The sequence below is a fragment of the Candoia aspera genome, chromosome 8 (assembly GCF_035149785.1).
Source record: "Candoia aspera isolate rCanAsp1 chromosome 8, rCanAsp1.hap2, whole genome shotgun sequence".
Taxonomy (NCBI): Eukaryota; Metazoa; Chordata; class Lepidosauria; order Squamata; family Boidae; genus Candoia; species Candoia aspera.
In genome coordinates, this window is record NC_086160.1 from 37,004,583 (window position 1) to 37,031,370 (window position 26,788).

At 37.3% G+C, this 26,788-nt stretch overlaps 1 protein-coding gene across 2 annotated transcripts in view; it reads left to right on the forward strand.

Moving 5' to 3' along the window:
- Positions 1-21,374, forward strand: part of GATB (glutamyl-tRNA amidotransferase subunit B) — a 48,242-nt gene extending 26,868 nt beyond the window's left edge. For both annotated transcript variants that reach the window (XM_063310208.1, XM_063310210.1), the window contains exons 7-13: positions 427-511; positions 1,307-1,351; positions 4,094-4,283; positions 11,683-11,816; positions 12,909-12,987; positions 18,764-18,898; positions 20,972-21,374. In XM_063310208.1, coding sequence (XP_063166278.1) covers positions 427-511; positions 1,307-1,351; positions 4,094-4,283; positions 11,683-11,816; positions 12,909-12,987; positions 18,764-18,898; positions 20,972-21,097 — 794 coding nt within the window. In that variant the 3' untranslated portion in view covers positions 21,098-21,374. The remainder of the gene's footprint in view (positions 1-426; positions 512-1,306; positions 1,352-4,093; positions 4,284-11,682; positions 11,817-12,908; positions 12,988-18,763; positions 18,899-20,971) is intronic.
- The last annotated feature ends 5,414 nt before the right edge of the window (positions 21,375-26,788 follow it).

Below are 26,788 nucleotides of genomic sequence, written 5' to 3' on the forward strand. Positions count from 1 at the left end.
GTCAGAAGGAAAAGGAGAAGGATTGAACAGGGGAAGATTTCATCAGCTCCAACTGAGAAAAAAATAAGGAAGGGAGGGGCAAACTGATCGAGAGTCACCAAAAACAAGCAGGAGGGAGAGAGATGGAAGCATCTTACACATTCAGACACAGAATGGCTAAATAAAAGCCTGACAAATAAAGGTGTTGCTAAGAATATATAAACAATCTGAATCCATATCATGGAAGAATTCAAGAATGGGCCTATATTCAAAATGAAATTCTTTAAACGTGTATGTATCTAACAGCATTTGACATTTAGCTTCATATATCTCTCTTGCTAATAATTACCCTGATTCTACTAAGGCTTAAAACAGTCATTTTTATTTTGGCCACTAGAGAAAAGTAGGTGAGGATATTGACCTGGACTGTTTGTTTATTTCTTTAAGACTATGAAATACAAAGGCAGATTGAAGAGCTGGAGAATGGAGGAACCATTCTGAATGAAACTAGAGCCTTTGATTTTAAACTTGGGTAAGGGGTTTTCCTCCACTTTGATATTTGTGGGAATTATTTATAACTTACTGCAACCATAAATACACAGAAGAGACCAAAAAAAAAAAAATACAGAATCATCTGAAAGCAGAATTATTAGCCACACAGCACTCTTGTGCTTCTTGGAAATGTGCACCCTTTGCCTGTTGATATAACCACTGGACTTGTGATGCTCTGGGAAAACCATTTTAAAGTCATCTGTGTAGTTTCCGCCTGTGGCAGTCTTGCTCTAGGCATCTGCTGCCACCTCTAGGATTTGGCTTCCCACACACATTGCAAGTTTTGCCACTGCATTGAAAATTATATATTCTATTAATTAAGCCAGGATTTTCATTATTTCAACTAATGTGTTATCTCAATGTAATACAGTTAGCCCTTTAAATTTGATTTACAACATACCAAGATTTTCTTATACTCAGGTCAGGACAGTGTACAACCATAGTCCGTTATACAAGTTTAAACGGAACAAGATACAAACCACCAAGTTAGCACAATATACGTTGTGCTAACTTGTGCTATATTTACAAATATAATTGTAAATAACATTTACAATTAGTTTGTGACCTTTAAATAGTCAACTCATACCTTTAAGGTTTATATGGCAAACGAAACCACTCATTGGCAGATCTAGGCCATGTGATATTGAACTCCAAACATTGTGATAAGAATATGTGAAATCTCTTAACGTGGGGCAGAATCACCTATGTAATGACTGGGTGTCATTTTGTTAGATCCCATTCTTATAATTGCCTCTTACTTCTTTTCTGTTTTTAGATGCACTGTAGCAATGAGGGACAAAGAAGGAAAACAGGATTATCGGTAATTTTAATTTTGGTTGCATTCAGGGAAATATATGTGGAAAGAGACTGATGCGTTATGATTTTCCCATCATTCAATTCCTTTCTTCACCTTAAACACTCCAAGACATATCTGAATGGAGAGTGCTGTGACATTACAAGGTTTGAAGAAAAAGGATCAGGATTTTGAAAATGGGCAGAAGCTTCCTGCTTGCAGATATTCTTCCATTTAGTTTTCTGGAATCCCACTTTATTCTCCAGGCATACCTTCTAAGCACTCTCCAGGGTAGGAGAGAAATAGGATGAGAAGGTTGAATTTCTCCATCTCTTCCATTTCATAATTCTAAATCTAGTTATCTAACTATGACTACTACTGTTGCTGCTACTATTTACTTGCTCATGCATGGTCAAAGACCAAAACAACATAACACAATCATATAAAATCAAAATGGGAAATTGACACAGTAAAAGTCAGACACAACAAAAAGTATCCTAACAGGAATAAACCAATCTGATAACATTTCCACAATAAACCTCAGAGCCCTCTTACAGTGATGGCAATCAAACAGGATTTAGCAACTGCCCTAGATATTTACAAAGACCAATGCACTAGCAAGAAGAAAGCATTCACCTCTTCAGGCTGACTTAGGCAATTAGGTTAGCAAAGGTGTTATTAATTAAGAATGCCAGGCTTGATACTGAGGACAACACAAGTGATATGGTTGCAAATACCCCATTCCAACAGGAGCACAGGAATTGGGGGATGGAATGTTATTAAACCTCTCCTCTACAATCATGGATGGCACTACCTTAAGTCTTGCCAGTGACAGCACTCTTACGAGAGGCAGGCAGAATGTTATGAAAGTAATTTGGTAATGTAAAAGTTGTATCACTAGCCATTAGCATCTTGAGGAGCTTTACTCCGATCTCTCTGTAAATCAAAGTCGAAGACTTGTTGATTTCTCTTCAGTATAAATCTTTCACTATTTCAATAATCTTTTAATTAAGTATATGACAGTCACACTTTCCACAGAATAAAAGTAGTGAGGATGATAGGAAGCAAAACTAGCTTGATAAGAAATGCTCTGAAATAGAAATAGAAATGAAGCCAGTGCTTTGCTTTGTTAATAAATAGTATATTATAACAGCAACAAAAGCCTATTGGAAAAGGATAATCTTATGGCAAATCACTAAATAAAATAATTTCAGTCTCATTTGTTGCTGGTCAGTGGCCAGAGCATTGCTCTTCATACCTGGCCATTGAATACAGAGAGAGATGAACCTTTCTTAAATGGATAATTCATTTAATATAAAGAAACCTAAATAAAATGGAAGAAAAAAATGTAAGTCAATTAATTTTTTATTTAGACTAAATTAGGTTCACATTATCAGCTGTGAAAGATTTAAGTCTCTCACCTTCTGGTGTCTATATTCAGAGCTACATAAACAGCAATGTCAATTTCTCAATGTTTGTATTATTTGAACATCTTTTTGTCTCCTTTTTAAAAGAGACTCTCCTTTCTTATCAACCGTTTTAATGATTTGCAATAGATTTCCTTTCTTTTCTACAGCTAAACCAGTTGCGTGCTGCATCTAATACAGTAGCTAATTTAATTTCTAAATCACATGCTGAAGAGCAAGCTGTGGCTGAATAATATTGCTGCTTATGCTGGCTTATTTGGATGCTTTTTTTAAAAAAATGGAGAAAAACACCAAGAAAAAGAATGAATCAAGAATTACCTGTAGTGAATGTCACTTTTAGAAAAAATATGCTTTTGTTTATTTAAAGTTGAATTTGAAATTGCTGGCTGAAGCATAAATGTAGCTTCTGTAAGGAATATATCCCATCTCTTTTCAGGAGAGATGGGCGGTGATAGAAATTTGAAATATAAATATATATATATATATATATATATATATATATATATATATATATATATATATATATATAATCTCTTGCAAAGAGAGATAGTAAATCTTGAGTTTTACTATCCAAGTAAAACTTGGATTTACAAGTTTGCAAATCCATCATGTCTTCATGCAAGGCAGGAGCTGGGGTTTAATCACTATGTTTTCTTGAATCAGTGCCCTTTTCAGTAAAGGCTTTGTCCTTTGATGATGTCACTCACTTTAGTTAGCATGGCATCCACTGACGATGGCAACTAGACTCTTAGCACAACTTCCTTTTTTCATTAAATCTCCTCAGATTGATAATGAGGGAGGTTTCAGCCCACATGAACATGAAATATTCTTAGCAGCTGCATGTCACTCTTCACCAGAGGATAGTGCCAAGTCAATAATCAGTCCCATTTGGCATGGGATGAGTGTGTGAAAGGTCCTCTGTACAAGCAGCGAATCATCTCTAACCCTTTGGGGGGACGCCACTTTCGTGACATTTTCTTGGCAGACTATAGCGGGGTGGTTTGCCATTGCCTTCCCCACACGAGGCTCTTATGGGATGAGCAGCATCTTTATTTTATTTTTTTCCTGGAGAAGAATGTAAAATAGTGTCAATTTATTCCTTGTTCTGATTGCTAGTTGTTTAAAAGCTAATGGCTTTCAAAAGGCAGCTCCACCTTACAAACTGGGGTTTACCTGTTCCTGCTCCGAGGGTTGTACACAGCCTTGAGCTCCTTGTGTGTATGGTTGGTTGTACTGTCAGATTGTTCTTATGTAGAGCCTCAGCTTAGTCATATGCTTTTGGCATGTAGCAAATTTAATTAAAAAACAACTCCAAATAAATGTTTTTTCTGTTTTCCCCAAGGTTCATGCCAGAGCCGAATCTTCCTCCATTGATTCTTTATGATGCTAAATCCTTGCCCGCTCATATAAACGCCCAGCAAGTGGTGAATATTGATTGGATTCAGGAGAGGCTTCCAGAGCTCCCTAGTGCTAAGAGAGCAAAGCTTGTGGAACGTTATGGGATTCAGCCACAACACAGCTTTACCTTAGAGGTAGGTCTCTTGATCAAATGATCAAACGAAGTGCTTCATAAACATTTGTTAAATGTCTTATTTGTACTTGGACGTTCAACTCCCAGTGAGGGACTTTAAGACTGTATCTGTTGTTTTGGGTATGCATCCCTCTCATCTAGGATTAACATCATGGTGTTTGCGGTATGACAAGATAGTGCTGAGTGAGCTTCAGCATTAAATAGCAACACAGCTTTAAAAAATTAAATTAATAATAGCTTAAATTATATGTGAGTTTTTAAATTTTAAAAAAACTGATTTTTAGTTTTTAGTACCTCTGATATCAAATAAAACTGTGTAGCTGTACCTGTTGCCTGAAATAATGGAATGGTACATTTATAGCCATATAAACATTATAATTTTACCATCTTTTAAAAAAAAAATTATAACCACATTCCAAAGGTCCCCTACAGGTTCCTGGCCCTTTGACATCTCTGGCTAATGTATTATTTTAATATTTCCTAAAATAATTTTCTTCTTCAACCTACTGATTTACATATCTCCATAATATATATCAGTTGTGTAATTCAAAGCCACTACATAATGTGACTTCCTCTAATTTTAGCAACTTCCAGACCAGAATACATTCATGAGTCTAAATCTGTAGCCAATTTTTAACAAGACACAATAACAGACAGAAGAAATAATCATTTTAACTCTAAACATAATTGATTTGTCCTTCCATGTATTTAAACCACCAGCCTCTATGTCCCCTTTTCTGTGTGCCAGTATCTCTCTACTAACTTAGCTGTTGCCCTTGTGTCATTCTTCTTGTGTCTTTCTTCCCTTTATGGTTCCATGGGCCATTCAGTCACATTCTGCTTGCTCTTCCACCATTCTTCTCCCCATCCTTTTGCTCCAGTGTATTTGCCTAGTACGCTTTTCTGTGTCATCTTATCCTAATATCCTAAATCAGAGATGGGCAATCTTTCTCTGGTGGTTGGGACTACTGGAAGATAAAGTTCAGCAGCATCTGGAGTAGCACACGATGTCCGTCCTTACCAGGTCTTAAGGGTCAGCTAATATATCTTGTTTATAAGGTTATTTTTCAGCTGATCATTGCCATATTTAAAAGTTACACATGTCATGGTTCCTGTTCCAATGTTCCTGTGAACATTGTAACCAGTTCCCATGCCATGCTGGTGCTGACACGTGTTACTGTTCAGGAGGGGGCTGCTCTTGTTCCTTGTACCAGGCATTGATGTAGAGACTTTGGAATGTCTATTTGGGTTATCTCGCCTATTCAAGGACACTTTCCCGAAGACCGCAGGAACCGTTAGGAACACCTGCAGGCGGCAGGGAGCGGACTCTTTCTGACTCTGGGAGAAGGGATTGAAACTGTCTAAGCTTTAATTGTTTGAAAGACCCACGCTTTTGCCATTCTCAGCTTTGCTCTTGAACTTGCGTACTATCCAGTAATAAATCAGATATCCATAAGCTTCTTGTGTGAGTCTGGTTGGAAACTTGGGTAGGTGTTCATCACTCACATCCTTTAGTCTCAAGTGAAACACTGCTGTTGCCTTCTCAGTGACAGATGCCTTTTTGAACACCCTATATCTTAGCAAAATAAGTGTTTTATTTTTATGTAATGTATTCTAGAACAGTACCTTATGGTAAAAATCACGCATCAAGCATCATTAAACTCAAAGCTATGTTTGGCATATCAGTACTAGAGGAAAGTGTGATGTTTTTCTGGCATTTAAATATGCACATACCTGTCATAAACTTTTAATATGTTGGAGACCACCTAGAAGCAGCACCTGGTCCAAAATGCAGTGATGCAGGCAATAATGGGCGTACTTCAATATGCCCATGAGTCATCGCTGCATTAGTTACTGTTGACTTCTGGGTACAATTCAGAGCATTGGTTGTCATCTATAAAGCAATTCTTGACATAGGGCCTGGTTATCTGAGGGACCATCTGTGTTCAGTGGTTTCTGCCCATCCAGTACAATCAGATAGAGTGGGGGGCATTCCAGGTCCCCTCAATTAGCAATGTCATCTAGTGGGACCCTGGAAGTACACTTTCTCTGTCATGGTGCCTGCCCTCTGGGACAGCTTCCTCCTGGACATGCATGCAGCTTCCACCCTATATGGGTTCCACAAGTCTTTAAAAGTTTGGCTTTTCCCTCAGGCCTGGTTTAGGTTGTTTGTTGTTTGCCTGGAGGCTTTTTGGTAATGAATTGGATGATTTCATCTGGATGGACATGTCCTTATCTGTTTTAATAGTTTTTTCCTTTCTTTTTTAACTATGTAAATCCAAAGAGCCGCCTAGAGTCACTTGTTGAGATGGGCAGCTATAGAAATCGAATATGAATATGAATATGAATATATATATATAAATATAAATATATAAATATATATAAAGGAAGAAAGGAAGAAAGAGAAAGAAAGAAAGGTCTCTGTCATCCATTCAGTCTAAATTTAGGTATAAGAACTGCCCACCCCCAAATAGTTTTGATACACTTTAGCTAATCTAAATTCATCTGAGATGTGTGCTATTTTTAGTGTTCTAAACCCACATCAGGAAAACGAGCAGATTGCTAATGAAAAGGCTGCATAAATCTAATGAACAGTGTTTTAAGTGACAGTGCTTAAGTGAGTTAATTGAATAAGTGGCATAGGTACTGGATACCTTCAAAATTCAAAATCTGTGCTCCCTACGGCTTGTTACTAAGAGCATTATACAAGAGAAATTGCATTGGAAAAGTGCCGTACTTCAGGAGTGAAATATTTTTTCCCTTTGCTTATTCCATTTGGTGTTGCATTCATGCTTTGATGGATTTCAAAGCATAGATTACTACATTTCCACTAGATCATTCTAACTGCAGTCAGCACTTGTTACAACACATCTTTCTTCTCCATCATGTCCCATGTTGTTTATAAAGTTTTTAAAAATCAGCATAATTAGGGAAGTTAACAAATCCTTGAAATTAGGGCAGTATATAAACACTTGTATTAATTGATTGATTGATTGATTGATTAATTACATGCAATATCCAGGAAGCAAATCTATAGTAAAAACAGTGAAACCTGTGGTATGAACATAATAAGTTGTGGGCTGAAAATATGTAAGGAATGACATACTGACTACTTGGAAAGCTTGCCAGAGAACTAAATAAAGATCTGAACTAATTATATAGAGAGTATATATATAGTCTTGAAACTTTCCTGCTTTTTTTCATCTTGTCTAGGGAATTGAGTGACCAGAGCAGATAAGTAAAATGTCATGTGTCCATACCAACTTAAATTTGGTGCATAATCTTCTTGACAATGAAAAAAAAAACTTACACTTTTCCAAGTTAGTGAAAATAGCATTTTTAAATGAAAACTCATCTTTACATACTTTGAGAAGTATCCGCAAGTTTCTACTTGCATCATCACACTTCATATAAATGTAAAAGAGATTCTGATTTGTTGTTAAGTATTACAGTGTCTCTGAGGCTTTTGTGATTTTTCAAAAATGTAGTAAGCCCAAAAGCAGCATTTACAAATTTGAATAGATAGCCTTTATTTTGGTCACTAATTCGTACAATATACAGTTTTACAACTAAAATTATAAATCCCAAATAAAAGTGTGTATTAAAGAACATAAATAAAATCAAAAGTACATGCTGATAGTGAGATGATAGGGAGAAGACACATGAAGGAAAACAGGAACTAAAATATATAGTTCATGAAATATTTTCAATAGGTTATATTCATTCACCCTTTAATACATTGAAAACATAATGTTAAGATCCCCAAAAGCTAGAATATTAATGATAGTTACTATACCTAGAAAGTGCCTTAATTAATACAATACTTGAAGACTAAAATGCTATTTTAATACACTACTAGAATTTTAAAAATCTGAAACACTAAAATACTTAAAGTCAGAACCTACTGATTAATGAGACAGTTTATTGAATTCTTTGTTAAAATTATAAGACAGTGCCACTTACAGGCTTCCATGCATTCAATATGATATGATATAATATAATACAATATAATAATATTCAATCCTAAAATATTTTTGTAACTAGATTTGGTGCTCCTAAAATGATCTCTGTATTTGACATGTTGTCAGGCAGAATTTTTGTACTTTCCTGGTAATTTTTGAAATCTTATTGTCAAGTAAATCACATAAATACTTCCTGGAACATTCAGAATTTTTCACATCAAGGGGGCTAGCAAAGTTCTACGTCTATCCATGTACAGGCAGCAGTGCAAAAGAACATGAGTGTTTCTCATGCCCTATCCCCACATCAGAGTATTTAATTACAAGGAATCTTCTAGTATCTGTCCTCAAGGATTGCTTAGCCTTAGGATTGCTAAGAATATCAAAGCGAGGAGGGGTAAAAACTCTGTGATACTTCGGTGAATGAGTGGGGTATACGCTAAATGATGCTTGCAGAAATTCTGCTCTTAACTATCTGTCTGCACATACGAATTGGTATTTATTTCAAGGTCTCTCTTGCATGGTCATATCCCATTCCCAGTATCAGTCTTATGACAGGAAATTCAGTTTGAACCGGACATTACATAGTCTCACCCAGGCCCTATTTTCAACCTTGAAATTAAAAAATATATACATTTCTGTACTCTTCTGTTATTATAAACATTTGCATATGGCTTAGCATTTTTTATACCAGATATATGCTCCAGCAGAACTAATGCGCACATAATGGCAAATTATGTACATTGTACTTTCAAGATCAGTACAAGCACGTATAACATTTAGAACACAGAGGCTAAGTGAAGTAGGCAATTCTGCTGCAGCTTCTGATTAAACTAAATGGTTAAAAGTGAACATTTGGGGATTTTAAATTACAGGTCCTGTCATCCCTGACTTTAATAGTTGCAGCTGTTTGAAATTACAGCCCACAACATCTGGAGAATCCTAGCTTGTATGCAAACTAAGATTTGAAAGTAAATTGCACTTGGTATTGAATATAAACAGGTTCTAGAGTTGGCCAGTGGCAATTTATTCCCGAAACTGACAAGCTATCTGAAAGAAAGAAAACTATCCTGGAGTCATTGGATTACTCACTTTGCTGAATGTATGGAACAATTCTGCAGTCCAGCCATTTGTGCTTGGCCCCAGTGCCTGGTCATCAGAGCCCCAGTGATCCAGATTTTTTTCTGCTGCTACTGAATGTCAGGGTGGCCTGTAATAATGCCTTCCTCATCCAGGGCTCTGATTGAACTGGTGTGTATTACTGAAACCTGTTTGGGCTTAGAGGGGGAAGTCCACCCACACTGTACCAGTCAAGATCCCAGGTCTGGGGACAATAGAATGGCTATAGCATCTAGGGGACTCTGGATGTGTAGTGGCTTCCCTGCCTGAGCTGCTTAATGCCATAGCCAGGTTCCCCAGTGTATGTTCTCAGGGGACTCCTTCCCTAGGTACAACATTGGAGGTGGTTTGTGAGTTCATGGCTACCATGGTAACCATGGACCTGCTCCAGACTGAGACCCAATTCGCAGCAGTGGTTACACATTAAATCTGTTTTTGTGCTCAGGCAGTGGCAATGTGATCTGGAGTTGTAGGGTGTTACTTGGTATGATCTGATCACTCTCTGTTGACCTTGGAACTCTCTGTAGCCACTGCAGGGAGGAAGGATCTATTCAATTGGTCCACCACAGGTGCCTGATAGATCCTGTTAGATTTCATAAGAAACTTGGGATTGTTGACTGAGGCTTCAGTTACTGCCTGGAATGAGAAACAGTGACAGTCTTGGATTGTATTGCACCTGTGAGGACTCTCTCTGTTTGTGGATCCCAGAAAGCTCCCTGTTTCTCAGGAGAATTCTGGGAGATGAAGCAATAAAAAAGACACCTAGAGTGCCACTAGAGGAAACCGAAGAGTGAATCAAAGCATGGGTAAGAGCCTTTATTAAGGATTACCTCATGGTGATAAGAGTGGCAAAACGTAATTATTTTTCCACTCTGATCATGTCCACAGATAACTGGCTTGTGATACTGTTCAACATGACCCAGTTCCTCCTGGACAGAAATGGGCCTGAGGAAAATGTACAGGTCCATTGTCAAGGTATCTGTTGTATAAAATTGCTTGGATCCCTCTGAGTTGGACTTCAGCTAAACAGATTCTTTGGAGTTGACCAAAATACTGTCTGGCATGGTTATCTGGGAAGAATTCGAGCCTGTTGAGTCCTCAGAGCTGTAGGTGCAGCCACCTATGTATTAGATCCACGTCTCTCCTGGTTGGTCAAGTCCTTCCAGGAGACAATGTGTGGTTGGATTTAGGTGGTGATGAATGCATCATTGAAGGGAGGGATGGTTCTGCCAGATCTAACAGCTGGTGGTCTGCCCCCTCCTCAAGAAATCATCCCTGGATTGAATGGAGGAAGCAGATTATCTGGAACCTTTTCAGTTGGGTTTAATACTAGAATATAGTACTGAGATGGCATTGACTGCACTTGTGACCTTTATCAGGACAAGCATGGCGATAGTATATCTATCCTGGCCTCCTTGATCTTTCAGCAAGTTTTGATACCATTTTTTATGGTATTCTTCTAAATCAGCTTCAGGGGTTAGAAGTGGGGGGCACAGTGTTGCAGTGGTTCTTTTCCTCTTCCTTCAGGGCCAGTTCCAATTACTATTGGCGGGTGGGAGAGATCTAACCCTATATCCCTACTTTGTGGAATTTCTCAGGGCTCTACAGCCGCCCCACTTAACATTTACATGACATTGCTGGGAGTGGTCATCTCTTGGCAGGGGGTTAAATATCATTACTATGCTAGTGATATTTAGCCATACATCTCTTCCCTGGGCTAATCAAATGATGCCATTAAGGTTCTTTTCCCATGTCTGGAGGCTGTGGAGATCATGACACAGTGCTCATATAGCAATACTATGTGGCTCTTTCCCTCATAAGGTACCAACATAATAAACTTACATTTTTCAGAGAAAGGAAATTGCTTTGGGAAGGAAGCAGTATTGGTCGATTAACTACTCTTGTGCTTCCCTGTTTCTAAATTCCAGTTAGCTTCTTGTAAAAATCTGCATACCCATCATGGAAGCCTTAGCGTGCCTTCAGGATACACCATGACACTTCTGTGTAGGGACAATTGTAATCAGCTCTAGTAATGAGTTCTGTTTAGAAGCAAATTAATGATATTATCTATATACTGTGACATCAGCAAGACTGACCAAGAAGCTGATCTGTTCTAAATGAAGCAACTCCACTGAAGATTCATGCCATGGCTGTTTGGAAAATTACATATTCAATTCAAGTTTCTTGAACAGCTGGGAATTACGAAACAGCCAAAAGATTATCAATATTACACAAGTGATGAGTCCAAATCTGAGGGCATTGTTTGTTCAGGATAAAGTTCATTTGGTTGCTACATTTTGAATAAATTTTCTTCCTTAACAGAATGAAGATGGTTTAATGGATTTTTTTGAAAGCGTGGTGAATGCAACAGAAATGAATCCCAAAAAAGTGATTGGCTGGGTTATAAATAATTTTCTCAGTTACCTAAAACTATATAACATTACAGTAAAGGAAAGGTGAGACTTTTATATATTGACTTTTGATCAAACAGATCTTTTATGCCAATAATTAGTCTTTAAAACTAATAAGGTCCTCTGGTGACACATGGGCATATAAATGAAGGATTCTGTGAATGTGCTGTCACAGCAGTCTGCAGGATTCAGTTTTTCATCTGAATATTTGTTTCGCTGGAACAGACTTATCCTAAACATTTGCTAAGAGGGAGAAGATCCACTCCTAGGGAAATAAAGTCTCCCATTATCAAGATAGCAAGGAAATGAAAAAGAAGGAATATCTGTAAGAGCCTTTTCCAGTCTGGTGCTTTCCAGATGTGTTAAGACTCCAATTCTAACATGGGCCAACAGGAGTTGTAATTCAAACATCTGGAGAGTACTGTGTTAGGAACAGTTATCCATATGCAGTGACATTAGAATAGAGTTATCAGTTATCAGTGCATTGCTTTCAGTGAGATACACTATCAAACTTACTGCAAATGCTGACTTGTAACTCTGCATGACTACAGCAGGATTAGGGCATGTATGATAAAAGCCTAATGGGCAATGTAAGCAAAGTATTATGAACCTGAGCATGTGTTTCTGAGACTTTCTATGGTCATGGATTTTCAGAACCAACTACGTTCTTTTGCATGAAACTGTCCTCTGGACAGGACACCTATCTTCAGACAACAAAATGGAATGAAAATTGTAGCATAACTAACAATATACACGCATTCAAGCATATAAAATACCTGCATCTATGTGCCAGCTTATAGTAGTAGAATATGCCAACTTACAAAACTACTTTGATTTTGTCTGTGGAGGGGGATGCATGGGGATAGATTTGCACAAAAATGGTCAGACAAAAAAGAATATAGGAATAAATCAGCAGCTGAAAGAATATTCTTGGAGACAAGAGAAAATGGCAGGAGGCAAACCATGCATTAGCGTTCTGGTAATTTACTTTTGGGGATTGCCACATCCCATTTCCAGTGGCAAGCACCCAGTGGCAACTATATTTTTTGAGTGTGTGACACATAAAATATTTGGTGTGCCCACTAAATCAAAAAGGCTGTATCATTTCTGATTTGTTTTATTTGTTTTATTGTTTAGTCCAGTCACTCCTCTTCTTTTGGCTGAACTACTGAACCTGATAGCAAGTAGAAAGATTTCATCTTCAGCAGCCAAACAGGTAATTCTTTGGAATGTTATCTTCCTATAGAACTTGCTTATGTCAAAGTCCATTTCAATCAGTTGTAGAATTTAGAATTCTGACTCAATTTAAAACAAAAATCCCCCGAAGCATAGTTTTCTGCTATTTCCACAAACTTCACATATGTGTTAAGATACTAGAAATGTACAACCAGTGTGGGCTGCTGGCATGAGCAGTGCTTACATTTTATCACCCTGATATAAATCCAGTCTTAAGTTCTAAGGTCTGATAAGCAGTATGCATATGGTCCAGCTTCAGGTCCAAATGAGATGCGACAGTATATTTCTTTTGGTTTCAAATTTGTTTTTTTTTTGGAGATTGGAAGGGTAAAGATCACCTGAGCTTCTTAATTGATCTTCACCAGTATCCTGTCAATTATCTACCATCCACCTATTTCCTTCAGATGACCAAAAGTGAAAATTTGCAGTAATGTGACAGTGTTAAACTGGTAGTAAAGAAGTATAGGCAGTCCTCACTTAATGACCAGTTGTTTAGTGATGGTTCAAACTTACGACAGCGCTGAAAAAACCAACTTACAATCATTGCTCACACTTATAACTGTCACAGTGTCCCCACAGTCACATGATCACGATTTGGGTGCTTGGCAACCAATTTGCATTTATGACCATTGTAGCATCCTGTGGTCACGTGATTGCCATTTTCAACCTTCCCAGCTGGCTTCTGGCAAGCAAAATCAATGGGAAACCATGTGTTTTGCTTAATGACCACATGGTTCGCTTAACGATTGCAGTGATTCACTTAATGACTGCCGCAAAGAGGTTGTAAAATCAGGTCAGATTCGCTTAATGATCACTTCACTTTGCAATAGAAATTCTGGTCTCAATTGTGCTTGTTAAGTGAGGACTACCTGTAGTGAAGACATGTGTGCCCACTTCTACCCTGTATCAGTCCAATTGAGGAATGCAGCTTCTTTGAATTTTTCAGATTTAAAAAAATGGAGAGAGCTCTGCATAATCACCACATAGAGCTTTGGTTCCATCTAAGAGAAATAGAGTGCTTTTTTAAATTAACGCTATAAATGTTTCTTTACTTACTGTTAATTTGTGGATATAATTAACAAGGTTAATCTTATTTGGAAATGCTTCATTGGCTGTTTTCAGTCCCATAATTTTTAGCATACAGCACAATTTAAATAATGTACAGAATGCAGCATTCCAACAATAAACTGATAATCGTCATCAGATAATAGTCAGTGAACTGCTCGTTTACTAAGGCGTCGTGTGCTTTTATTTATTCAGGCAAATTGATTTTTTAATATGACTGACAATGGCCAATGAAGCAGTTGCAAATAAGATTAACCAAGAGTTAAAAACACTCCATTCATTTTTACAGTTAGCAAGACATGTAAATTTTAGCAGGTGTTATTAAACTGAGTAACATTTCTTCAGAAGTATCTGTTTAAATTTGAATGTTCTAATGAATATACTGTAGGTCTTCATGTTCTTATGGAAGAGTACACACACACACACATTTTTGGCCATTTATTTTTGCTAGAGTAACATGTGCATTTTCTTCAGCAAAAGTAGCTTCTCCTACTCTAAGAGTATAGATAGTCTCTTAAAGAGTGCAAAGCCCTATGCAGATGGGATGAACAATTACCAGTCAGGGTTAGGGTATAAATGAAATATGGAATATATGAAAAGCAATCACAGTAAATATTTAAATAATTTAACATAAATTTAATTCAGTATCCTTAAATGTTGTTAAAGGAAAATCAGTTTTTGTCCTGGTTCCATATATTTTTAACCTTTGGAAGTGGGGGCTGCAACCCATAGCATACCATCCAAAGGCCAGGTGAGATTCTTTCCCAACCTCAAACATTATACACTTACCACGTAAAATGTTACTCACTAATATAAATGTAGAACAATGGTTTGTCCTTTGAAAAACTTCTGCATTCATAGAAAACATCAGTTGATTTGTAACACTGCATCCTGCCTGGATTTTAGTATCATGAAAAAAATACTCTTTTTTCTGCCTCTACCATATCAGGAAGCATATTTTTTAAAAAATCAGGTCATTTAGTACTTCTAGTCAATAGATTGTTGTTATTTCAACTGGCTTGCTTGCTGCAACAGATTTTATTTGTAGATGCTATTTATTTGCTTTTTAATTGTGCTTTTATTTGTGTTATTCATTTGTTGTGTTTAGTTATAATTTTTGTATTTAGTAATGTTTTATTATAGTTTGCTTCCTTGAGACTTACTTTTAATGGAAAGGCAGGATATATACCAATTAAATATATGAAAATTTCTGCATTTCACTAATACTTGTTAGTCAGCAAGGTATATGCCATGGAAATAGTAAATGATTAAAAAAACTAAACTTTCTTATTTGTTTGCTATAGAGTTGGCATGTCATTACATTAATAATATCCTAAGATTTAGATTAACTCGAACTCCAGACCAAATGTCTCAAACAAAAATTGCTCTAAAATACCAACTAACAATATCACTGTTTGGCTATCATTGAGTGATCCTATGAAATGCAGTCTCCTTGTCACATTTAAGACCTTTGGTGAGCAAACTGTCTGAATAAGAAATGTTTCTAAGAATGCGCGCCAGCAGGCAGAATGATTGGATGGCCCAAGGGCAGAAACAGGTATATGCATGCATACAACAATAGATAAATTGCTGCAACTGAGTGGTTTAATTGCAGCAGTGAAGGCAGATCCTCCAAGAAATGACGGGACAATCCAGTGAGCCAGGAAAGCAGAGACATGTGCCAGAAAACACATACCTGCGTTGTTGGAAGTTATCAGCACTTACAATTTAAGAGGACTTCCTTTTGTGCTCTATAGAAATGAAGCTCGAATAGATAAGGCCCACTGCAATTTGTGCCCTGCATAATTACAAGATTCCCCCATACAAACCTTTCCAAAACTATGAACATGTCATTTGGAGATGTATATAAGTCTATATTTCAGATGTATACTTATTGCTATTCTATAGCTTGTTAACTCACATTCACACTATAGCACATTCAGTTAAAATATTGGCAGGTGACCAATATAATAGTGCTGACTGTGATTATACTATCTGGGAAGTGGCTCAGCTCTTTTATCTTTTCAAAACAAATGGGAAAACACCTTACAATGACTTAGGTTAATATCCTATCTAGCAGAGCAATAAATGTCCATTTTAATGAGCACAAGGTCATTATCTTATAATGTTTCTCTCTGAAACATCTTTTCTTTGGTGCGGCCCTAATTCTTAAGGCCCCTCCCACCTGATTAGAATGTTTTAACCTCTTGGATTTTATACTTATTTATATTGTATTTTATATTTGTAAATTGTTTATTATAGGATCTTAATTGTTTATTATTATAGTTTTAATTTTACTGTAAACTGCCCAGAGTCCCTCTTTTGGGGGAGATGGGTGGCAGCAGAATTTGAATAACAAATAAACAAACAAATAAATAAATAAATCTATCATGCCCGCACTACAGTCTGGCCATCTTTCTGTTATATTTCTTAGGAGTACAAAATCTTTGATTTTAATACTTCATTTAAATCAATAAATAGTTATATGTGCTGATAAATGTCAACACTTTGTTCTGCCTTTTGAACTTCTTACTCCTTCACAACCAAATGCGAAGTTTCTCCAGTGGCTACCCCACCTCACATTGCTATTATGCAGCTGTGGTCTCCAGCAGGACAAGCACAGCTTAGTAGAGCAGGGAGTCAGCTGCAGACCACTGCACTGAATGTACCTCTATTATCAATATGTAGAAAATGCATTGCTAAAGATGGGGACAGTGTTCTTAACTGCTCTAAGAGTACTGTAGTGTGACTATATTATGGTTGATTCGGTCATCTAATTTTGTTACAGAATTGCCAATTATGCTATGGCACTGCTGCATTGAAAACATTTTTTTTTAGCATACACAAATTAATAGTACAGAATTTCCAGCGTGACAATCATTTTGCAAGGGCTGATTGCAATAACCCAAGCATGGTATTATTTTTTCAGTGGAGAATTGAGAAGAAACAGCTGTTTTAAAAGGACACCCTCTGTCCCACAGCCTGCCTATGTCTGAAACAGAAGCAAGCAGAATACAGAAAATACCCAAATAAATTATTTCCCCTTTAAACAGCTGTTTCTAGAGATTGTACAATGTACCCTAGCTTGACTACAAAGCTGGAAAGCATTGTAACATTAAGAAATAATTATTCCAGACGAACACGTTGTTGCATTGAGTTGTGCTTTACAAGATGAATAAATGGGCTATAGGTGTCATAGATTTTGCATTACAGGTAGTCCTTGTTTAGTGACTGCCTCATTTAGCAACTGGTGAGGAAAAAACAACTTTGTGACCAATCCTCACATTTATGATCTTCATAGGTCTGTAAAGCAAAGGAAAGCTGAAGTATGATCAGAAGCATAGTCGCGGTTTCACTTAGCAACCACTTCTCTTAACAAGGACTACCTGTATAATCTTCCACACCTTTGTAATATATGGTTTGGTTTAATTATATAACTCTATTCCTTTTCCTTGTACTGATCAGCAACTCCCCCCACCCCCATGACTGTTTAACTATCAAATCTGCAGGGAATGAACTTTGCTATTTCATTTGGTTATGGCATATACCACTTTCTGTATTTTTCCCAGTCCAAGCTACACAATGTATTCATAATGATGAACAAAGTATCCTAATAATCTTCCTTTAGACACAAATATGTCCTAAAGGTAAAAAGATCAGCTAATTGTATTCAAACCATGATATTGACTGTATTCATACACATTGCTTAACATAGTAATATAGAATGTGGCCCTTACATTTAAGCCCCCTTTCTAACTATTTGGATGGTCCTATATTTTTATAGAACTGACTGATGAGCTCATATTATTCTCCTTAATATTATCAAGAATAGAAAAAAAGTGGCAAATGATTGAATTGTAGAAAGCCAAGTCCATCCATCCGCAGGAAATACATTTTTTCTTGGGCAGAAATTACTACTGAATGATGTTTTTGGGTTTTAGTGTGGGGTTTTTGGTTTGTTGTTGTTGTTGTTGGTTTCTTGTTGTTATTTTTGGTGCCTTCAAGTCAGTATTGACTCCTGGCAACTACAAAGCTATACAAGTCCCTGCAGTTTTCTTGGGAAGATTTCAGAAGTGGTTTGCCATTGCCTGCTTGCCTAGGGCTGAGAGAGACTGACTGGCTCAAGGTCACCCAGCTGGCTTTGTGCCTAAGGCAGGACTAGAATTCACAGTCTCCTGGTTTCTAGCCTGATGCCTTAACCACTACATCAAACTGGCTCTCACTGAATTCTGTAGGTCTTAAAATTTAGGAAAACCCTATCAAGCAGCTCAGGACAATAAAAATATTTCCAAATTCTAAAGTTTAGAGGTGGTGCTGCTGTTAGCTACACTTTAGCATGACTGAAAAGTTGAAACAGGAGTTGCATGGTCTCTCAAGAGGGCCCTAGGCAAAACAGGAACAGTCAAAACACTTTGGAATGAAAATAAATAGGATGAAGTATAAAATCGCTAGTCAGCACTGAAGTCTCTTTATTTGGAGAACTAGAATAGCATTTGGATTAAGTGGAAAACTGAACCATGAATTTTTTGCATGTCCAGACTGGTATAGTTTTTTGAGCAACAATGGGAATCTTTAAGCCCTAACTTCTTGTCTTTTTACCTATTTGCCTTTTACTACTCAACTCACTGTTGCCTTCTGAAAGACAAGAGGCATGTTTCAAGCACCAGTTTTCTTTTATCTTGATGCTGCAGGTATTGGAAGAGATGTGGAAGGGGGAAAAGAAGTCTCCAGCTGTGATTGTTAAAGAGAAGAAACTTGACCTACTCCAGGATTGGAATGAACTTGAGAGTATCTGTTTGACTGTCATGAGAGACCATCAGAAAGAGGTGATATTGATAACAGATTTGGGAAATTGGGAACAAGATGTTTTGACACTTTAGGGTGGGTAGTGGAGATAAAAATGTAAATTGCCTTTTTTGTTCAGATTACCATGTTGTTTGATACCTCTTTAGAAAATATGGAAGAAATTGCATTGTGACACATGAAATGGCCAAGAGACAGTAACTGAGCTAATATTTAAAACCAAGACTTCCTTGTTCAGGGTTATATGAATGCTTCCTGGACAGCAAAGCAGTATTTCCCTATCATACAAGCAATGTAAAAACAACCTGTTTGTTCTTGAACATATAGTTCAATGCTGCTGTTTCTGAAGCTTTTAAGAACATTTGTGTTCTCTCCAGAGGCTAATAATGACTTACATTAAGTAAAATATTATCTAGGTCCTTTTAAGGATAAAAAAATGTTAACATCTATCAATAACAATGCTGCCCAGGCAATGCTGCGCTTGCCATTAGGAACCTGTAATAAATTTGAAACAGCTTTCTAGGTGGTTTTGGTAATCATATTAATAATTACAGTGGTATCCTTGGAAAATTATGCTATTTTTTCTGTAGATAACAATAGGTTGATGGTGGGGGAAAAAAAACTTATCCAAGAGAATATCTGTAGCTCAGCGTTGAACTGTGGAGTCCTTGGTGCTCTCTGAGCGCTCTCCATGAACACCAACTAGCAGTCAGAAGACATAATAAAAACTCCTTGATCTTACAACACATGGACAGACTGAACCATACTTTCAACTGGGAAACACTGAGCATCCTAGACCAAGCTAAATCAAAGAACACTAGAGAATTCCTGGAAGCTTGGCACTCAGACAGCTCAGCCATCAACAGGCACATAGAGGTAAACAATATTTATATATTTTTCAAAAGAAAATAAAAAAGCCAAAAAGGAAACAAAAAGTCCAGAGCACATCCTTGCTAGCAATCAACATCCAGATAAGCAAAGATTAACACCAGGATTAACACCAGACAAACAATCAAGCAGTATACAATACTAATCAAGGAACTACCAAATCAATCAATCAATAACCAACAGCCTAATCAAAGGACTACCAAGGAGAGAATAACACTCTCACCAACACAAGCAGGGCAGGCCGTTGTATATAAACAGAGGGCAAACTCCACTACCTTCTAGCACTGAAGATATTGCCTAGTCGGGCTATGAAACATCTGCAAGAAAACAACCAAACTCAGGGAGCACCAAGGACTCCACAAAACCTTATCCTTTTAATAATAGCTCAACCTGGAATGTAGTTGCTTGATTTTCTAGAAGCAGCAACTATACATTTTTGCAACTTTAATTATTGTAGTAATGTACCTAGTTGCTATCAGTGTTTAATGTAGCACATATGGTTTGACGAAATTCAGGATTTACTGCTAGAATCAACAGATTGTCCAATCTAAAACAACTTTTTTAAAACCAGAAATTATACATTAGAATATAAGAGTATTGCTTCCTTTAAAGTCAGATCTTACATCTTCAAAGAATTTTTAATTTAAGAACTTCAGAAATAGCACCATTGAACTATATGTTCAGAAACAAACAGGTTGTTTTTACATTGCTTATATTATAGGGAAATACTGCTTTGCTGCCCAGGAAGCATTCAAGTTTCATAACCTGTTCATTCAAAGGCAAGATGCTGCTAAGTACCTTTTTGTGGGAAACAGTAAGAGGGGATTAATATGTGAAAGTACATCAAGTATCCTCCTGGTTACATTTGGCTTGGCATTTTCTGTTGCAAAACAGTGTCATGTTTATTGTACATATATGAACTGATTCCTGTAAATTTTAAAGAATTTTGCACAAATTATTCTAAATTACTAGACTGAATCTAACTTAAAGTGCAACTAAACTGTTGTGATTTACGTGATTCCCGTTATGACAGGAAGGTTCTTCTTTATTAACAGAATAGTCTAACCTTTCGGTTAAGAAGGATTGCTCTAAAGTTCACCTACAGATAAAAGAGAAATACAGTAGAAAGTCACTGTATTTTCCTATTATATGATAACGGTCAGTACAATCAAGTCATAACCCATTGTTTATGAAACTTCTCTATTTAGGTGGCAGAGATAAAGAAGGGAAACCACAAGGTCCTAAATACCATAATCGGACATGTCCAAAGAACAACAAGAGGACGATCAGATCCTGTAACTGTGAAACAAATTCTAGAGAAGCTGCTATCATAGGAGCTTGGAATGAAAATTCTAAGTCTGATATACCATTCTTAATGTTCTCAATAGCATCAAGCTATTGTACAAGACCACTACATCATTGTTTAGTCATGTTCCAGAGTTTGTTTGTTTGTTTCGGCTATTATTCTCCTATGTTCCTATCAACTCAAAACATAAACTCTACAAGGAAGGAAATAAAACTGCAGTGTGCATGAGTTTTCTGATTAAAATCTCCTGCTTTTGTAATATTGTGGTATGCAGGAAAAATGGTAAATTTTTGATAACTAGATAATGTTAAGTATAGCCTCTTATGAATAATCAAAACAGAATATTGCCTATTTAAAAAATACTCAGGAGTCTGAAGCACCTACAATTGCTTAGTTTTCTGAAAATCTGATATTTTTGTTACATGAACTAGACAGTTGTGAATTCTTTTTCAACTTGATGCCATCTGTTTTGGGAATGAAAACATATTAAGTTACTCTTGTACTTACTGTAATATGAATGTTGTATTGACTGTATCCTTAAGAACACTTACAGTTGTAATCAAAATTATTCAACCCCCATTGCAAATCAGGTTGATTGTCAAAATGTACAGACTTTCAGCTGTTTGCAATGAACAAATCAAAAGCAATTGAAATAGCTCAACACAATGAATGCTTCAAATGGTGTCCCCAAAGTCAACTGAAAATGCAACTTTCTCCAGGCTCAAAATTATTCAACCCCCTGAATAGAATCTGTAGCAACAGCGCACATACAGTATGCAAAACAGGTGTTGTCTCAAGCACACCTGATGCAACTAATCAAGGGCTTCATTAGTGGCACCAGGTGTGCTTGAGCTGGAACACATGAAATACCTGAACTGGCTAGGGGTTTGTTGAGTGTCACATTTGACTGCATGTTAGAAATACAGTATGGCTAAATCAAAAGAATGGTCCAAAAAGGTAAGAGAAGAGATCCATCTGCCTTCACAAACAAGGAACAGGCTACAAAAAGATAGCGAAGGCACTGAATGTTCCTAGAGACACCTTTGGAAGCATAGTTCGCAAGTTCAGAGTTAACGGAACAGTGGTTACACTCCCTGGATGGGGCAGAAAAAGGAAGCTGTCAGTGGCTGCAACCAGATTTCTGAGAAGGCAAGTGGAGAGGAACCCTTGAGTGACTGCAAAAGACCTGCAGCAAGACTTGGTGGCAACAGGCACTGAGGTTTCAGTGAGCACAGTAAGGCGCGTACTAAACACAGAAGGTTCCCATGTCAGAACTCCAAGACGTACACCACTACTGACCCAAAAGCACAAGAAAAGTCAGCTCTGATATGCTCAAAATCATATAAATAAGCCACAGAAGTTTTGGGATTCTGTTCTGTGGAGCGATGAAACAAAATTGGAACTTTTGGGCCCGATGGATCAGCGGTATGTCTGGAGGAAGAAGAATGAAGCATATGCTGAAAAGAACACTCTGCCTACAGTTAAGCATGGTGGTGGCTCAGTGATGTTCTGGGGCTGCTTTGCATCCTTTGGCACTGAAATCCTGCAGCGTGTGGATGGCAAGATGGATTCATTGAACTATCAGGAAATCCTAGGAGAAAACATGCCATCTGTAAGGAAGCTGAAGTTTGGGTGACATTGGACCTTCCAACAGGACAATGATCCCAAGCATACCTCAAATTCCACTAAGGCTTGGATGCAGAAGACGTCCTGGAAGATTCTACAGTGGCCATCACAGTCACCTGACTTGAACCCCATAGAAAATCTCTGGTGGGATTTGAAGAAGGTGGTTGCAGCACAAAAACCCAAGAATATTACTGAACTGGAGGCCATTGCTTATGAGGAATGGGCTAAGATTCCTCAGGAACGCTGCCAGAAGCTGGTGTCTGGCTATGCATCTCGTTTGCAGCAGGTCATAACAGCAAATGGGTGCTCTACTAAGTACTGAATTTGCTTGCCATGAAGGGGTTGAATAATTTTGAGACTTGAGAAGTCATGGTAAGTTGCATTTTCAGTTGACTCTGGGGACACCACTTGAAGCATTCACTGCATTGAGCAATTTCAAGTGCTTTTGTTTGATTTGTTCATTGCAAACAGCTGAAAGTCTGTACATTTTGACAATCAACCTGATTTGCAATGGGGGTTGAATATTTTCGATTACAACTGTATATTTTTAAGACTTTTTTCCATAAATGATAGCAGAGCAAGGAACTCTGGACTCTTGTTACTTTCAGTTTAAACCCATTAAGCTCCAATCCAGTGGTTTAGAGTTTACAGCCACTTCCATCATAGAAAAAACTACTGTAGAGTTTGAAACCAATAGGCGAGACACGTCCCCCCCCCCCAGCCAATCTCTTCTCCATCCTAGTGAGTATGCATCTAGTATGTTTTGTAAGTTTGCTAGTCTGCCTTTCCCACCCTATAGAATCGTTTTGCTAAATTAGCACAGCTATTAAGTTTCTCTACAACCTCTTACCTAAAGTTCAGGAACTACATTGAATGAATGGACTTCATTAAGATCACAGACCAAAAAAAAAAAGAGAAACCACCATAGTAAAACATTGCAAAAGTGTTGTAACTCATATCAGGGTGGAGTTTACACACAGTGTAACAAAAGTTAGCAATGCTCACAGAATTATCTTTGTTGCCTAAATAGCTAATTTAACTAAAATAAGTCAGAATGCCCTGGAAATTTAGAAAGGCGAAGGGAAATCAACTGCAAACGAGGGTCTCTATCAAATGTATACTATAACAAAACATGGGCTGAGGTTTGTTTTGAACCTGTATCACAAGGGCATTGTCGTTCAGCAAAGGGGATTTTCCTGTATTTCCCTTCCAACACTGCTGTGGGGAGACCATTAAAACGAGCCTAGGATAACAGTCTTCTGAATTTTGAAACTGATCTTGTCCAGATAACTACAGAGAAGGGAATGTATGAAGCCATGAGAAGCTGCACTGGGCTTTAAAATTGGCTTCAGGCAGTATGCCTTCCACTGACTTCCAAGGAACGCAACAGATGGTATTTCTAAATGTGCAAGCTAAGGAGTGTGCCAGATTTCCACCCCTGAGGCCCCAACTCCAATGGGCTGCAGCCCCCTCCTTTTGAAAGAGCTTGTCCTCCGAGGTCAGGATGGCCCTTATTATTATCAGCAGTGCAAAAAAAAAGCCTTTTCACAGGGCCACTGGAAAGGAGAGCTTGGCATTTGACTATACTAACATAACAATAATTGTGATCGTGTTGATTTTCCATATATCTTATTAGACATGCTTGTAAGCTGCCTAAAATACATGACATAGGTGGCATACAAATATTTGGATAAAAATAGGGAATGTTTAACATGTTTAATGAATAAAACAAGCAATACAATAATGTATAAGTAAATAATGATTTAAACAATATTTCGCTGGAGCAAATCAAATTATTTTGATCATTAACTTCCCTGAAAAAAATGAATTGGTTATTAACATTAAAACAAAGCAAAGGTCATATTCCTAAAACATAGGTACATATCTCCATTAAATCAGACATTCGTGGTTTGGAATTATATATTTTTGTGAAGCAGCTGGTCCAGAGTGCCTTTTTTCCCCTCTTTCAGTATGGCTGCTTTGTTCTATGCTGCTTCATTGAAGACATCATTGGACAACTTTGGACAAACACTAAATAGGAAAAGTAGTCAGAAATTGAGGTGTAAAAATACTGCTTTCTTGGAAGACTATTGTAATAAGTGCCAGGAAGTTGGTTTTCTTTGTGTTCCTCCAGTAGAGGATGCTGACCTCATTACATAGATTTTCTGTGCTTGACCAACTTAGACACTGCATTAAGCACAGTGTTAATGGCAGATTTGTTGGAAGCAGCTACTAGCTGCAGCAGCTTTCCATCAGTTAAGAGTATTTGCATTTCCAAAAGCGAATACCAGTATGATGAATCTATCAAGAGTGGCCTTTTGACAGAGTTGTGAAACGTTTTACAAACGATAGCAGTTCCAGTAGTTTTAAGATAAAATTACGGCTTTTGGTAGTGATGGCTTTTATCAGGATAAAAGTAGCTCAGTGTTATCTTTGACTATGATAGAACTTACCCTGTGAAACAAAACATGCCACTAATTTGTCCAGAAAGAGGATATTGGACATAGTGGGGTTAGTTGAATTATTCTTATGGGCTGTTGTTCTATGCTAATCATAATAACTCAGCAGTCATTTATGAGTGGCGTTACTGATTGTGCTTGATGTCATGAATTAAAAACATAACCAGATCCATGCAGAAGCAGACCTACTTCTCTTTTCCACAAAATGTTATTCTTAAACAGTCCTTAATATTTAAAGTAGGTTATTGCCATCGTAACTAGTAGCCATTGATAGTCTTATCCATTTTTCATTCTAGTTTTAAAGCTGTCCAGGTTGATCACTGAGCTTGTCATTGTCTAACTTAATGACATGGGGGTTTGCCTATTTTTTTGCTTTAATTGTAAACTTTGAAACTTTTATGTTTTTATGGCCATGGTAATGGAAGGATTCAAGTTAGTGATTAGTAGTACAATAAATTCCCTGGTTCACAGGCACTGCATCATCCAAATTTCCATTATGCTACATGAAATATTAACCTTGTTTATATCCTTCCATTACAAATACTATTTCATGTTATCCTTTGTTTTTTTAAATATAATTTTAAGTACCTAGTTGGTTATTTTAATGGCTTCAACATTTACCTCCTTTAATTGGAAGATAGCTGTGAGAAAGATATTATCATGGCAATAAAGTGAAGAATTTTAGTGCCAGTGAAAAATCAGTTTTAATATTGTTGATTTTAACAATGTTGAAAGGAACAATAACGGTGGCATCTGCTCTGTATCTTCCTCCTCTATTAATCCATTGTTAGTTTCCATTCTTCACTGTAAGCCAGTTTTATTTAGTGTTAAGCTAAAATTGGGTTATGTACAAAGGGGAAGAGGGACGCGGTGGCGCTGCGGGTTAAACCGCTGAGCTGCCGATCGGAAGGTCGGCGGTTCGAAACCGCGCGGCGGGGTGAGCTCCCGTTGCTCGTCCCAGCTCCTGCTCACCTAGCAGTTCGAAAACATGCAAATGTGAGTAGATCAATAGGTACCGCTTCGGCGGGAAGGTAACGGCGTTCCGAGTCATCATGCTGGCCACATGACCCGTAAGTGTCTACGGACGCCGGCTCCAAGGCTTAGAAACGGAGATGAGCACCGCCCCCTAGAGTCGGACACGACTGGACTTTACGTCAAGGGAAACCTTTACCTTTACCTTACAAAGGGGAAAAAAGGGTCTACTCTTATCTCCTCACCAATCTTTGTGAAACCAATACACTTGCACTAGAATACAGGGTACCTTTTACATTCCAGAACCATTTTAAAACAAATATGTTAAGCACAATTTGAAGGAAGTCACATTTTAGGTTGCATAATCCTGTTGTACAAGTAATATCTTCTGGGGGAGATGGGCAGTGGCTAAATTTGAGCGATAGATAGATAGATAGATAGATAGATAGATAGATAGATAGATAGATAGATAGATAGATAGATAGATAGATAGATAGATAGATAGATAGATAGATAGATAGATAGATAAATAGTGTTATGTTATAAACAAGAAAATATTTATCTAAACATAGCTTAAATTAAATGTTTTCCATACGGCATTCTTTCTTGAGTGCTTTAAAGTAAGTTTGCTTTGCTAAAATGCTCTTTCTTTAATGTCTTTA